At 35.0% G+C, this 16,736-nt stretch overlaps 2 protein-coding genes across 3 annotated transcripts; one reads left to right on the top strand and one right to left on the bottom strand.

Annotated features, from left to right (window-relative positions):
- The first annotated feature begins 499 nt into the window (after positions 1-499).
- LOC131608957 (proline-rich receptor-like protein kinase PERK8) lies at positions 500-4,887 on the top strand. Its single transcript, XM_058880564.1, has 8 exons — positions 500-2,220; positions 2,381-2,788; positions 3,106-3,192; positions 3,460-3,530; positions 3,713-3,789; positions 3,916-4,063; positions 4,169-4,330; positions 4,439-4,887. Exons 1-8 carry the CDS (start codon positions 1,152-1,154, stop codon positions 4,694-4,696), a joined length of 2,280 nt encoding a protein of 759 aa, XP_058736547.1. The 5' UTR covers positions 500-1,151; the 3' UTR covers positions 4,697-4,887.
- A 541-nt stretch (positions 4,888-5,428) lies between these two features.
- On the bottom strand, positions 5,429-7,728 carry LOC131608958 (uncharacterized). Of its 2 annotated transcripts, none has more exons than XM_058880565.1 (5): positions 7,310-7,728; positions 7,112-7,226; positions 6,826-6,907; positions 5,845-5,896; positions 5,429-5,635 (listed from the first exon to the last, which is right to left on the bottom strand). In XM_058880565.1, exons 1-5 carry the CDS (start codon positions 7,667-7,669, stop codon positions 5,573-5,575), a joined length of 672 nt encoding a protein of 223 aa, XP_058736548.1. In that variant the 5' UTR covers positions 7,670-7,728; the 3' UTR covers positions 5,429-5,572. The 2 variants fall into 2 exon arrangements, with proteins under 2 accessions (XP_058736548.1, XP_058736549.1); XM_058880566.1 differs by having other exon boundaries at positions 7,427-7,728.
- Positions 7,729-16,736: the final 9,008 nt, after the last annotated feature.

The following is a 16,736-nucleotide window of genomic DNA, read 5'->3' as shown; positions in this document are numbered from 1 at the left end:
AACGAGGCATATCCTCAATGGACATCCAAGGAGGAGTGTTATAAATAAATATTATTGTGGATGTCCATATATATTCTTCTCTTTCATCTTCATCTTCCCTATTAAGTGGTATAGTGAAGTTATGATTTTTCACCTTCCTAATGTCCTATAAATAGAGACTCACATTGTAATGTAAATGACACTTGAAAGAAGATAATATAATATTGCTTTTCTCTTCTCTACTTCTCTTTTATCTTTATTCTTTTAGTTAGTTTTATAACAAAATAAAATTTGTAACATTGTATCAATAAGTAAACCAAGACTTATTTATAATTTCTACTTATACATAGAATACAAATAAAATAACTTAAACCACACAAACAATCTAAAACAACTATCATTACCATTTCACTAAAATAAATGATTAACATTATCTTTTTATGAAACTCACATAGCCCCATATGGAATCTTAAATAAATTTGGACATCCTAAAATACTCACATAGAGAAGACCTTTTGTATTTTTTCATTTCCAAAAAAGTAATAAAAGCAAATTAAAATAGTTAATGATTGAATGTTTCAATTTTCAATTGGTTCACAGCCTTTTTCCCACTGTATGTGAATGTGAATGACCACCGTGTTTTGTGACAGACAGTGTAGCTGATCTTCCTTCTCAAAGTCGTCTCCACGTTCTCTCTTCGTGCTCTATGTATGTTCCACTCTTGATATTTTCCCCTAAATTATACATTTTTCTTCTCTCACCTTGTTTCCACTCTCTCTTTTCATAAATCATTGTTAAATTTTTGATTTTTTTTCATTTTTTGAGATCTGGGTATGCTGCATTTTGTTCTTATGTTTTGATTTAGGTCAGAGATATTGCTGAATTTGTGGGTTTGTTTTTATTTAATTGTGAAATTTCAGTATTGTTAGGTTTTGTAGAGTGTAAAAATGTTGACTTTATTGAAAGTAGTTTGTGGGTGTTGAAATTTGGGATATTAGGGTTTGGTAGTGGGAGAGTTGATCTGAAATCTGATGTTTGATTTGGAATTTTTGTGTTGTGATTTTATGGAGAAAGATTGGAGTTTTGAGTGTTGTTGAAGGGTTTTGGAATGTAGTGAGTGTTTTTGGTTGGTGCATTGTGTTGTTTGAGGGAAGATTTTTGTAGTGTGAGTGATGGCTTCAGTTACTCTTTCTCCAAATGCTTCCCCTGTTGTTGCTTTGCCTCCATCATCTAGTGTTGTTGTTTTGTCACCACCGCCACCATCGCCTCAGTCGAATCAAACATCGAATTCTCCTCCTCCTTTATCTCCTTCGGAGCCTACGGCTCTTCCTCCTTCTGATCCTTCAGTTCCTCCTCCTTCGCCTTCAGAGACAGTGCCTGATACTCCTCCTCCTTCGCCACCTGTATCTCCTCCTCCTCCTCCGTCTCCAACTCCACCCCTTTCTCCTCCACCATCAACTACACCGCCGCCAAGTTCTCCACCACCATCGCCACCAGCACCTGTTGTAACGTCACCACCTCCTGCACCAGTTGTAACATCACCACCTCCTGCACCAGTTGTAACATCACCACCTCCTGCACCAGCTACCGCTGCCCCTCCTCCCGATGAAACTTCACCTCCGCCTCCAAATTTGTCTCCACCACCTCCAGCGGCTGGTTCCCCTCCCCCTAAATCATCAAAGCCATCTCCACCACCTCCTTCTCCAGCTAATGTATCAAAGCCACCATCTGCCAATCCTCCTCCTGCACCACACGCAAAGCCACCAAAAAGTACGCCTTCACCTGATGCGCCTCCTCCATCAGTTTCTCAACCACCTCCTTCACATGATGCATCCCCTCCATCAGTTTCTCAACCACCTCCTTCACATGATGCATCCCCTCCATCTGTTTCTCCATCCCCTCCTTCCCCTTCAACTGTTCCACCTCCATCCACACCATCAACTCTAACTTCAGGACCTGCAGCAACTCCTACTAACGAAACAGTACATGGTGACAGTCCAATTGTGCCATTGCCATCTAGACCAAGTGTTGACGGTTCTGGTAATATAGCCACAAACAACACTCCTTCACATTCAGGAGGGTTAAATACCGGAGCTGCTGTTACTATTGGCGTTGTAGTTAGTTTAATTGTCCTCGGCCTTTTTGGTATCGCTGTGTGCTTTGTACAGAAAAAGAAAAAGGGAAAAGAATCCAGATCTGATTATGCTGCGCCTTCTCCATTTACCTCGTCTCACAATTCAGGTATTGCACTGAAAATTCTAGTAAGACTTTACTTCTACAAATTTAGGAATTTAGCTGCGTTATGTTTGAATTGCAAGGCACTATATAACCGCCACATGTTAATAGTAACTGTAAATGGCTGTTACAATATTTGTTTTTAAACATTGATATTCTCCTACAGGTACCTTGTTCTTGAAGCCATACACTCCAGCCAATTTGAATGGGAGTGGCAATGGTAGTGAATATGTGTATTCACCACCGGAGCCAAGTGGAGTAAATAATTCAAGATCATGGTTAACATATGAAGAACTAATGCAAGCTACAAATGGGTTTTCAGAGCAGAATTTGTTGGGAGAAGGTGGATTTGGTTGTGTCTACAAAGGTTTGCTAGATGGAAGAGAAGTAGCTGTAAAACAGCTTAAAATTGGTGGTGGGCAAGGGGAACGTGAGTTCAGAGCAGAAGTTGAGACTATTAGTCGAGTACATCATCGTCATCTGGTTTCTTTGGTTGGTTACTGTATATCTGAGCATCAAAGATTGCTCGTCTACGACTTTGTTCCCAACGATACTCTTCATTATCATCTACATGGTAAGATACATATCAATGATTAAGTGATTTGAATTGATAAGAATTTCATCACAAATCTTCACCTCCGAGACCTATGAAGCACATACATGAACATGGAGACATCAAGGGACATTGAAGTGTGTGTGTGTGTGTGACCAAATCACCATTGACCCTTATTTTCATTGCTATCATTAAAAATTGCTTAGAAGTTTAAAACAAAATTAGACACTCATCAAGCTAGAGGCGGAAAAAGGAAGGAAAAAGGAAATTGAACATGTATGAACTGTGTCCATCTACATTTCAAGCTAAAACATGACCAGTAATTTAATTTTTTACAGATGAAAAAGCACCCGTTTTGAATTGGCCAATCAGAGTTAAGGTTGCTGCTGGTGCAGCCCGTGGAATAGCTTACCTACATGAAGACTGTAAGTTTCTTCCTTTTCTCTCAGATTTGTAGTTATCCAAAAAAGACATAGCTTTTCCATCGTACTACATACATTTTCCTTTTAGCTTAGACACTATCTTGCGAAATGCACATTTTTTTAAAACTGTGCTCATGTAATTCTTCCAATATTTTTCAAACACAATCAAAATGCATCAGAGGTGGTTCTATTATTTTCAATTGCAAATTTAGAATTGTTTGGTTTTTATAGCATATTGTTTCATCCTATTTCTATTTGGTTATTCCTCAGGCCATCCACGCATTATTCATCGAGATATTAAGTCATCAAACATCCTTCTCGATCACAACTTTGAAGCTCTGGTAAGCCACTTTTATAATCTATACCCTCTGATGCAGAATACTTCATAACTTTTTGAAGTATTATGCGCTTTATAAATCGATTCATTCTTAAATGATAACTTATGCTGAGCATCTCCGAGTTGATATTTTGTGGCTTTTTCTAATTGGGACTTTTTGTTTTATTGATATTATTTGGCCAACAGGTTTCAGATTTTGGGCTTGCGAAATTAGCATTGGATTCAAACACACATGTAACTACACGTGTAATGGGAACATTTGGGTAGGTTAAACACATGTAACTGCTGCTTGTTGCAAATAATGAATCATTTGAATATTGATGGTACTATAGTATGCACTGTTATCATTATGAGCATATATAATCGAATAATTTGTTTTGAATTGGCAGGTATATGGCACCAGAATATGCGACGAGTGGAAAATTGACTGATAAGTCTGATGTATATTCCTTTGGCGTTGTGCTTTTGGAGCTAATTACAGGTCGGAAGCCTGTCGATGCTTCTCAGCCACTTGGTGATGAGAGCCTGGTTGAATGGGTGAGTTACACATTTCCAGCAACATTTTATTATAGATATTTACAAGACGTACAAGTTGATAAGAATAGGTTTCAGATTTAAATAGTATCTTATCTTTATTTCCAGGCTCGGCCTCTATTGATTGAAGCACTCGATACAGAGGACTTTGAAACTTTGGTGGATCCAAGACTGGAAAAGAACTACAACAGAAACGAAATGTTTAGAATGATTGAGGCTGCCGCAGCCTGCGTGCGTCACTCCTCAATTAAGAGGCCACGGATGAGTCAGGTAACTTTACAACACGCCGTTGCCATACACTTGTTGAATTGATTTTGAAGATGCTAACTTTGTGGTACATGCTTTGGTTTGTTCATCATAATTATCATAATTTTCCAGGTTATGAGAGCTTTTGATTCCATGGCCGAGTTTTCTGATCTGAATAACGGAATGAAACCGGGGCAGAGTTCAGTGTTTGATTCTGCTCAACAATCTGCACAGATCAAAATGTTTAGGAGGATGGCTTTTGGAAGCCAAGATAGTTCCACTTTCTTCAATGAATCTCAAAGTAGCTATGGAAGTAGGAATCAGGACTCTACAACTATGCTCCCGCAAAATAAATCTCGGCCTTGGAACGTTCGAGACGACCCTTTATAGCTGCAACATATCTGCATAAATTTTCACGAGCGCTCGCGCGCGCATACACATAGGTCAACCAGTAATTTCTCAGTAATATCTTGGTAGAATTGTTGCATTTTTTCCATTTTGCTGGGACAGAAGCTCTGGTGTTCTGATTTGTAAATCTCTTATTTTTTAATTTTTATACTATTTTTATTCTCATTTTCTCATGTGATTTTACTCTGGTGACAAGTGAAGGCTTTAGAATCCATGTGATTTTCCTAATATTATTTGATATAAATATTTTTAATTCTTTTGACATTCCTGACAGACCCATATGTTAATATTTTTTTTATAATACTGTCATATTATTAATATTCAATACAAAATACAATATATTTTCATTCATACAAAGCACATCTTAACATGTTAGTATCTTTAATTTGATCACAGAATTTCCTGATTGATGAATAGTACAAATGGTTTCAAAAAGTATTAACTAAAACAAGAAAAGGGATATTACCATTTTACCCCCTTGTCATATTAGTCATTTAGTCTCATAAGTCAAAATCCGCAGTAAAATACGAAAGAAAATCTGCAGATTTTGACTTTAAGGGCTAAGTTGTTAATATTTTGAAATGACAAGGTTGTTTTTTCAAATTTGTTTTTATAGGAGAGTAAACCAGAAATGACCTATATAGCAAGGGGTAAAATGGTAATAACCCAAAAGAAAATGATAAAAAATTCAAATTATGAAGAACTATATGAAAATTTAGTAAATGTATGTATATTTAGATAATAATTTAATTTTGTTTTTATTTATATATATACACCACTATCACATTTTCTACTTGAGAGAATCTTATGTGTTACATGATCCAAACTACAAGACTCCAAAATAATGAAGAGCTTTCACTAGAATCGGTCTGCCAATTGAGGAAATCGTTGAAGAAGCCATGTCACACTCTTTATCACCGTCTGCATATAAATTGTTTTCAAGGGGATCAGTATTTTATCTTGATTCTTTTACAATCAGAAGATACTAAAATCAGACTTTGGATAGACCAAAAAGACTCCACATAGTTTTGGAAATTTGAAGCTCTTTATTTAAATGTTGGATCCTTGTCTAAATACATGTTTGTAATAGTGATAGTATGTATTACTGATAAAGAAAAAAATTCACATACCAAAGTTGCTTCTCCCGGCTTGATTGCTGGCTCGACACTGTCTCGCCCATATCTGTTTATCCGAAAAGATAAGTATCATCAATAAATTAAACTAACATAAAGCACCAAAATCTGTGCACGAAAACAAATAAGGAACAACGTTTTGAAGGTTCGCGTTAAAAAGCTACCATAAACTAATCTGTCAAAATTCGTAACGTTAACTGATAAAACAGCCCAAATAACATTGCAATAACACGCACAGAGTCACGATTTCTTGCACAGCAGTCTCTTAAACTGAACAATGATACGCAACACTGAAAAGAAACAGCCACCATAGATACCCAGAGACGCAGAAACAAAGACAGCGGTGATATTTCAGAGCACTCCGCCATTACACCAAACATAAATCAGCAAGAGGACTGGTGAACTATTGAGAAAAAGAATAACTGTGCTAACGATTTCTCCTCCCAAATGAACAATTCTCTTTTCCAAACAATCCCTCCTCACCCCCTCGACACCGTTCTCTAACCTACCTATCTCCCGCCACCACGGTGAATCCAAACTCCCACCCCTTCTGGTTTCACCCTCAACTAGCCCATACTTAGATTCTAACACTTCAAATCACAACATACTCTTATCAGATTATAGCCTCCACAAGAATATACATAATCAGGGGCGGAGCCAAGATCCAGCTAGCCGGGCAGGCGCCCAGGCTCAACCCCTATTTTCTTTGTACTCCCCCTAATTTAATAGTCGATTTTTAGACAAAATTATGGGCAAAATTAGTAAAAATAAGGTGTGAAAATTAAAACAGATGAATAATTAATGGTGTAAAGTTTTTGCCCAGGCTGCATAAAATTCCTAGCTCCGCCACTGTACATATTCATCATCTAAACAAATATTTCATACAAAAATCTAGCAAGTTGTTTATACTTTGATCAGAGAGTTTACCAAGCAACATCATGTTAATAATGTCACAAAAAACAAAGTATCATTACTTACGTTATTTGTCTCTTGCCATTAATCACCTCCAAACGATAAAAACTGCATCCTTTGCTAAACGGAAAAGTCTTTCCTTTCCATTCTGCAGACAATAACAAATGTTAATAATACATTACACTTCTCAAATAAACCTGCAACCATCGTTTCAAATTGTGTTCCGAAATCACAATTGCAGCCGCAATATTCTTGATGCAATAGTCTCTACAACCGCAATATTGCTCCGTAACTGCAATTGCATCCGCAACCGCAATTTAAAACAACAATTCAATTTGAATATGAAACACACCTAAATGCCAAGTCACTCCAACTGATGAAGAATCCTCCATAGACAAATCATCAATAACAAACTGCAGATCTAAGCTGGTAGAATCAGTAAACTTCTTGAAAAACTCTATAATTTCCTGCAAAAATAATCCCAACAAAAATTCACAAACCAATCTCCATAGTCAATTATTTAACCAAAAACAAAATTTCCATAAACCACCTTACGACCGACAAAGGGACTAGGAAAGACAAGATCCTCGTACACACAGTTTTCAGATATAAGATACTGTACAGAATCTACATCATGTCTATTGATTCCCTCATAGAAATTTCTCACCACTGTTGAAGCTGAATCAACGACACTATCATCGAAACGTGTGGTAGTTGTAACTGATTTACTAACTGCCATATTCCATTTTCTTCTTCCTGTTCTTGTTCCAATTCCAACAACCTTGTTAACTGAATTTGGAGCATAGATTGTGATGATTCTTCTTAGTGACACAGAAGTTGAAGGTGAAGTTGAAGTTGAATTCAGAATTAGCGCTTGAGTGCTGCTACTGAAACTAAACGCAGTAGACATTTTATGCTCAACTTCACCCACCACCGCATACACTCTTCAAACTTAACACTTTATCTTCACATTTTACCTTCCCAAATATTTGCCTTAAAAAGATTGAATTAATATAAATAATTATTTTACACAGTTATTTAATAAAAAACCATCAATTTGTCATATTATTAAATTTTTAAAAAATAAAAGAGTGATTTAATTGAATATATATTTATGATTAATTGACGTTAAAACTCGTGCCAGACCTTTCCCCTCCCTCATTCTTCACATTTTCAAACTCAAACACTCTCAACCTTCAAATCTCAAATTGACGTATTTCTTTATCCCGAGTTCGGAAGACATTGTCAACTCAAGTATCAACTTCCATCCAGTTCCTATATTTATTTAACTGGTAAGTTTTCGATATTTCGATGAATTTTAGAGTATTTGTAAAATCGAATTAGAATTCGATATTTAGGTATAGAAATGAAATGATAGGTTTAGCAATAGTGTTTAGAGACAATGTAGGGGTTGTTTGAGGTTTTAAATGCAGGATGATACCCAACATACTCAGTAGTTATATTTGATGATGTATTTATATTTCATTTTTGTATGTATTTGATGATGTACTCGACACTTTGACCGACATTATTTATATATTGTATTTTTATTGGTCTACCTACTGTTGTCTTTAAAATGCATTACTGAATATGAAAACGTATGTTTTTAAAAATGAAGTTTCTGAATGAAAATGACATGAATTTAAAAAATAACAGACTGTTTCGTAGATGCACCTACATAACAGACTCTATTTTTACCACATTCCGTAAATGCATCTACGAAAGTATTTTTAAACTGAAAATAAGGTGAAATTAACTGTGTTTTCTTTTATTTGATATGCTTCCGTAGATGCATCTATGGAAGGAATCAAATTTTTTCAAAATATGGGGTGGTTCCAGATGTGCATCTATGGAAGCAGGGGGCAAAATTGAAATTTTGCGTGGTGTATAAGAGACCTGTGAGGTTGGATGAGAAACTTTCCAAAATTAAACCTCACACCCTATATTTTCTTAATACTAAAAACATTTCTTGTAAAAAAAAACTTTTCTGAACTAAATTTACAGTACGATTTTGAAATTTTTGGTAAGTTACAATTAGTTTCGAAAATTTTAAAATTGATGGTAAAATATTGAAAATTTCAAAATTTTTAATAAAACCTCTCGGAAAATTTGAAATTTCTAATAAAAATCTTACTTTTTTGAAGAATTTCCGGTATGTGTTTGAAATTTCTGGTATCGTCCGAAAGATTTAAAAAAATTTGGTGGAAAAATTGAAAAAGATTATTACAATCTTTTCATACATTTTTGGGGAGGTGCCAGGTACAGCTGAGAGGTGCTAAGTTAAACGCTCCTATTGTTTGTTATAAAAAACTACTCTAACAAAATTATTTTTTTTTTCTTTTTGGGCATGAAAGTTCTGATTGAAATAAAAAATAATCTTCCTATTTTTTTTAGTTTTTTCTTTGTTCATGTTTTTTTTGACGCTTGACTTTCATTCCCGACGGCTAGGCAGTTGCCAATAGTTTAATATGTTAAGAAATATGGTCGAAGTTAACTCAAGTCTATAAAACTGATTTGTAGGGTGAAAGTTGTCCCCACTTATAAACACATATTCAAATTATATATTATTTGATATGGAACTCTCAAAACATTTCCTCGTGTTCAGGATTGGACATCTAGAGCGTTGAAATAAATGGTGGGTGGTCTGATAGCAAAAACTTGATAGCAGGTGGTCCACCAAAACTTAAACAAACTCTTGATACCATGTTAAGAATTGTATTGGGTCTAACTCATTCCTACAAAACTTGTTATGATATCAAATCTTGTATTTCCTTTAACGTGTCCTCATTTGAATCGCTTGGCATATTACATCTCTATCCTTTCTCTTTTTTTTTTCTTCATACAATTGCAAGAATCTTTTCCTCATTTTACCGAATTTCTCCCTCCTCTCGCGTAAACCCTTCTTTCTTCGTCTCCAATGAACAATTTCAGAACCTTCAACAACGACCACCATTAATGATGCCATCAATGAACATTCACCTTCCCCATCTCCTCAACCAGTACAACCCTCTAACCCACCAAATCTATCAATTCTTTTATGAAAAATAAATCCATGAACATCGTTTCAAACACAAACCATAATAGAAACTATCAAATCATTATGCTTGATTATTTTTTCATGCACCCCAACAACAATCCTGAGCTCGTCATGATTTCTCCTCCCCTGAACAACTCCAACTACCATTTATAGTCCAGATCAATTATAGTTACTCTTGGCTCTAAAAATAATTTAGGGTTCATAGCTAGAACCCTTATCTGGTCAGCAACATCAAATCACACCTTATTAGCTAGGGATCGTTGCAATATAATGTAATGGTGTGGATCATCAATTCAATTGAAAGTGAAATTTCCTAATGTCTCCAATGGATTGATACAACAAGAGATTTGGAAAAAACGTCAAGATAGATATCATCATGGAGATGTTTTTTTGCATATTAGATCTCCGGAAAGAATTTTACTCCTTCAAGCAAGGAGAAAACACCATCATGCAACCACTCTCAAGAAAGTCCGACAGTCATTTAAAAATTCCATACCTCTTCCAACATGCACATGCAACATTAAATGTAGTTGTCAATTCATTTTCACCATAAAAAATTACCAGGAGAGTGAATATGTTACTCGATTCCTCAAAATAATGGATGAACAATATGTTGTAGTTTGATCCCAAATTATGCTCATGCATTAGCTTCCTCACATCAACAAAGTTTTTTCCTGTTAATTCAACTAGAATGTTAACAAATCACCCCCTTGGATGAAGACAAACTTGTGGCCAACATCAACAACCCCTACCTAAAAGTTCTTCAAAATGATTATAGATCAAGACACTTTGTTAGTGGTAGAGGAAAAAGGCTTCAAAATTTTCACTTTCTGCAACAAACCTAGTCACACAATCGAGGCATGTTTTAAAAAACATAGGCTTCCCCCATATGCGAAGAAACCTAATATACCACATATTTCTGATGAAGATACTAATCAAGATAACTCCTAACAAATTAAATCTAAAGAAGTAATTCAACATAGTGATCAATTAGGGTTCACTCCAAAACAACATAAATAAATCCTTGATATTCTTCAACAAGCGTCGCCTAAAAAAGCATAAAAAATTCATCATTCAATTTCCATCTCCAATCTTCCTCTAGGTAAAATTTTTTATGTCCATTATTTAGATACTTATAAAACCCTAATTGGATATTAGATACCAGGGCCATAAACCATGTGTGCCATTCTAGATCATTGTTCCCCCATTTAATCTTCAATTCCTCTCATTAAATCCTTTAAAACCTATATAAATAGTCAAAATTTCACACCAATGTCATACACATCAGATCTAGCAATGGCCCTGAGTTCGATCTTAAATATTTTTACATGGATCACAGAATCCATCATCAAATCTCTTGCATTGACACACCTTAGTAAAATAGATTAGTTGAAAGAAAAATATCTTTTAGGTATCACTTATGCCTTCCTATTCTAATCCAAACTTCCAAAATAATTAGGCTCATTACCTTTCACATATTGTTCATATAATAGTGAAATTACCCTCCAAATTACTTAATTTTCAATCTCCTTATAACTTACTATTCCACATCCAACCCGATTACTCTAGCATAAGTGTCTTTGGATGCTTTTCTTTCATCCATCTTAAAAGGATGTCAAAGTACATTACAAATGTATATACTTAGACATTAAAAATGATGCCAAAGGACTCATTTTCTATGACCTTTAGAACGAACAACTGTTCATATATAAGGATACTATTTTTTTAATCCATATTCCCTTCATAAACCAACAAATCCAATCCAATATCACCACTCCTGCCATATATCATCATCCTCGTGACTTCACCCTAGATTACCTAAACAAACCTCACATTTCCCCTATCTCAACCAACACAATTAACTCACTAATACCCACAAACACATCCATAAATTCCCAACCTATCATCCCCAACATTCCTTCCCCTCTTCTAACCAACATAACCACCACTTCCCCTACCATCCCATCACTAATACAATATCCCTAGCTTAAGAAAATCTATTAGAATCTCCAAACCTCTCATATATCTCTGAGATTACCATCGTGCCCTTATTCAAGGTGATTTTATCTCTCAACTATCTCATACCACATGTATCAACCTTTATCCATTATATAATTTTAATATTTTCTGATAATTGACAAGTTACCTTAAAATCATAGATTTTTTAACTTAAAAATCTCAAATATGACTGAATCTACGTCCTTTTATTTTTCTATTAATTATCCAAATTAGTAAGAAGCTTTCAAAATAGAACTTAAACCCTTAAATGACATTAATACATTGGATTTAACCATTATTCTCCCAACCAAAAAATCTATTAGCGACAAATGTATATTCAAATTGAAATTTTTAGTCAATGGCACAATTGGAAGATACAACAAGGCACACCTTGTCACCAGATGATTTAACCAATCTGAAAGAATATATTATTTAAAAAAATACATCCCAATATAAAAAAGGACTACTGATCAGTGACATTTTGACTATGTTTTTAGTAAGTTTTGTCTGCAATTAATAAGAAGTTGATCTTTGTTATTGTGCACTTTTATGTGTGTTTGTGTGCTTTATCTGCTTTTTAGGTAATAAGGAACCCGTGGGACAAAAAAGAAGTGAAAGGATCGAAGAGTACATGTAAAAGAATCATCCAGTATAAAATTCCATCAACCAATACAAGTGGGTCGTGTTGATCATAAACACTTCTCCAATACAAAATATTGGAGAGCAATACAATTGTATCTTCAATGCAAAATATTAGAGAGCAACACAGTTGTATTGTGTCACCCAGCACGGGCCATGTTGGCCAACACTACCCCCGTGTCAATCAACACACCTATGTCAAGTTCAATTTTAAGTGCGGACTTTTGAGATTTTGTAAAGTTTTTATGCCTTTTTCAATTTCCAACTGTTCCAAGGCCTGGAGGAAAGACTCTTTATTGATCATTATGTGATGTTAGTGTGTATTCATGATATGAGGTCTATAAAAAGAATATAATTACTAAGAGAAATGGATATTTGATACCCTAGCTTTCTAGTGTACATTACAATCGTATTTTTCTACAGTTTGCTTTCATTCAAATGTCGTGCTCTCAACTCCATTGGAACTATTGTTATTAGAATTTCCTTGTTTTTATTCCAAGTTCTAAATTTTATCATTTTTCTTGTTATTATTACTTTTGATCATGTATGCAATGTATGTATTGTTTGCTGATTCGATTTCCATGTCTGAGTAGTCAATCAGGGGTTTCGGGAAATGAGGATTGTATCATAACAATCCTCGTGTAGATTTTCAGATGATTTGTTACGAGAACATAAAAAAATCATTTTGGTGTTTCCGATTTTAAAGTATTTAAATTCTATGTGAAAATAGGAGCGAATTAGACATCACTTATACGCATAAAGGGTCTAGTGCAATATGGGAATTGGAAACACCGAGCTATTGAATTGAAGCGACGAAAGTGTCTCAAAATTTTGACAGAGAAAATATTTTTTGTTAATGGCTACTTTAAAAATTGACTCTGAACAAATACACTATTCTGACAAAAGTAGGTAGCGTATTTGATCAGAGTAAGACAACACGGAGACGAAAGTGGGTGTTGTCTATCTTTTCCATTTTTCTATGAAAGTTTATTTATTCTCGTAACAAACTAGGGTTTGCAAAAGGATTAGAGGCATGAATCAAAGTTCTAAACTCTACTTTTATTAGTTATGTTATTTACAAATGTGAAAATATTCATTAACTCTATCTCGATCATTTTAGCTACACAAAGATAAAATATAATTCGGTATTCAGTCACTTGTTTCTGTGGTATGTTACTTTTTATACTACTCAAAGTTTCCACTCATCAATATGAAAATGAGATAGAAACTATTAGAAAGTACATGTCTTAATATTGAACATTTCAACTCTATCACACTCTTAGGGAGGAGAATATGTTCAATGCCTATTTATCGAAACTTAGAACAATGTCTACTAGTGATATGATGATTGTTCTTGATCTTCCCGTCGATCTACGATTATTGTTTACGACGGTTAACATGGGGGTTTCTTATCAGCATGACCAATAATTTTTATTTTTTATTTCTAAATTTCTTCTCATGTGACCAAAAAAATATTAATATTAAATGAGTTCAATTAAGGGTGTGTTTGTTTTAAGGTTTAAAATTATATTCCTTAGAATGTGCAGTGTTATATTTGCAAATAACCTTGCCTAGGGCGAAACTTGGGACCGTCCTAGGAAAAAGCGACGACATGAGGTTGCCCGAAGGGAGGTATTGTCTCACCCTTAATTTTTTCTCGCTTATGGGGATAATAAATGTGGGATAAGACGTGTCTTGGATAAAGAGAAAGTCATAGTCATTACTGATTCACACCCCCTTAGGAATAGAGATTAATTGTCCATGTTTTGACTAGGTGGGAGGAGACATTTTCCAAGAAAACCCTAGGTATTAGGAACTCCTATAACTACACTATCCCTCAAGGGGATAAGGGAGATTCTCAAGTCATACACATTTACTACTACTCAGAGAGCATTTTGCTCCTAGTAGCCTTAACACCGTCAATCTAATTGCCCGCATGCACCCCAGCAGTGTCGGCCACCAGCAAAGCCTTTAACCTCACGTGAGTTGGTTCCTTAAACAACATAAAAAAACTAAAATATAAGAATAATCACCGTCGTGAGCTAGCCATCACCCCCAAACTTGTAATATACCTACTAGGGCCTTTGAGTATCTCTGCCCTTGTAGGGGGAGCACACGTACACCTATACTTTTTGGATGGTACAATGGCGCCCATCGTAGGGCCCGATAAAATTAACTTAGGCCACACCTTCCACTCATACCCTATCATCCCCATTTTTTCTCTCTGGAGATGAATGATAGGGTCCTACCCCATGCATTAAGTACCATTTATTGAGGTATCTCTGGGAGGGGCCTTTCTAGGGCCGCTCGACAAAGATACACGAGGCAGGTGTTTGCCGGGAATGTCATATCATCCTATTTTTCTAAGAAGACTGCAGGAACGACCCGGGTCAATGTATTTTTCTCTAAAGAAGATGCCTTAGGCATCAAACCTCATGACAATGATCCCTTGGTCATTACCGTCTAGCATGGCAATTGGGATATCATGCACGTCCTGATAGACATAGGCAGATAATCCAATGTCCTTTTCTGGGATGTCTTCCAAAAGTTAGAATTGAATTTGGATGACATATATGGGTTCACAGTCTCTCCAACAAGATTATCAGGTACACATAATGGGCTATATGACCCTAAAAACCATCTTTCGTAAGGGAATTGACGTAAAAACTATCAAAGTTTTCTACCTCATCGTGGACATCAAGTCACTTTAGAACATCATTCTGAAGCGTGGGACTATTAACGCCCTAGGAGAGATCGTATGTAACACCCTGATTTTTTTGTTATTTTATTATTAGTTATTTTATTATGTGTTTATTTTATTAATTAGTATATGATATGATAATTAATTGAATTATGTGAATTGTGAATATATGTGTTTTGGGTTAGTATGTGTGAAAATAATAAAATAGTTGATTGGGCCTAATGTTGTGTTAGAATGAGAAATACTGGAGGTGTTAATTAGTAAGCCCATTAAATAATACTTTGTTAGTAGGAGTTTAACAAAAAAAGAGAGAATTAGAAAGATAGTAAGACAAGAAGAAAAGAGGAAAAAATGAGAAAGAGAAGAGAAAGAGAGAAGAGGATGAAATCCTAGAAGGATTCTAACCAAGGTAAGGTGGGTTTTTCTTGATTTATGGGTATGTGTAATGATATGAAAAGGGTAGTAACATGAAATTAGGGATTTTGTTCTTCATTTCATAAATTTTGACATGCTGGGGTTTGAATGTGAAGTGATGAATTGACTTTTAGAAATCATGTTTTGATGTTGCTATATGATGCTATATGTTAGATACATGTTAGAGGACATTAAATCCATGATTAATTGCTGCCTGTATGGATTTTAGTAGGGAAAATCGTGTGAGACAGAATGTTGTCTGAAGTAGATTTTTTTTGTAGAGTCACGTGGGCGCTTAGCGCGGTTTGGAAGAAAAAGTTTTATATTTTTGAAACTGAGTTAGGTCTTGTATGCTTATGATTTATCATGAATTATGGTGAATTTTCCATAATTTTCTGAAATTGTTTGGATGACTTTTGAGGCAATTCTTGGTGAAAACATAATACTTGAAGTCTAGAGGACGGACTTATTTTTGGTGGTTATCTGTCTGAGAGAGAGACGGGGAGAATACACTAAGGATAACATTGGTACCACATGAATTTGCATTGAGTCGCATTGGATTCACATGTGTCGATGTGAATTGCATTTGGTGTGTTTATGTGCTAATTGTGTAAATTGGTACTTTGTTGATATTGTGATTAGATTACTTGATATCTTGAATCGATTGAGCTATGTCGTGTTTGTGAATTTATGATATGTATTTATAAAGTGTTGAATACATGTATACTTGAAGTGTGTGAAATCTGTTATCGTATATTGTTATACAATTCTTATTATTATATCTTTCCATAATAATATGAATTCTCACTCATCTGTTGAAATGATGTTTTGTACGACATTGCTCAGGTACCGATAGAGCTATCAAAATGGGCTACCCGACCCTAAATGGGTCGGCCCATACAGGCCTCAGGCTTTTCAGGGCCGGGGCTGAAAAAACCATATTTAAATGGGTTATATTTTTACTACCTAGGCCCAGCCCTATCTGAGTTGCGGGCTACCCAGCCATAAACAGGCCCCGATCCTAAACGGGTCTATTTCTATTAAAAAAAGGTTCTCCTTATTTTTGTAAGTAACCATGCAATTGCATGCAATAGTACTTTATATTATATATATATATATATATATATATATATATATATATATATATATATATATATATATATATATATATATATATATATATATATA

The sequence above is a fragment of the Vicia villosa genome, linkage group LG6 (assembly GCF_029867415.1).
Source record: "Vicia villosa cultivar HV-30 ecotype Madison, WI linkage group LG6, Vvil1.0, whole genome shotgun sequence".
NCBI classification, from domain to species: domain Eukaryota; kingdom Viridiplantae; phylum Streptophyta; class Magnoliopsida; order Fabales; family Fabaceae; genus Vicia; species Vicia villosa.
This window is presented reverse-complemented; position numbering and strand designations above follow the sequence as displayed.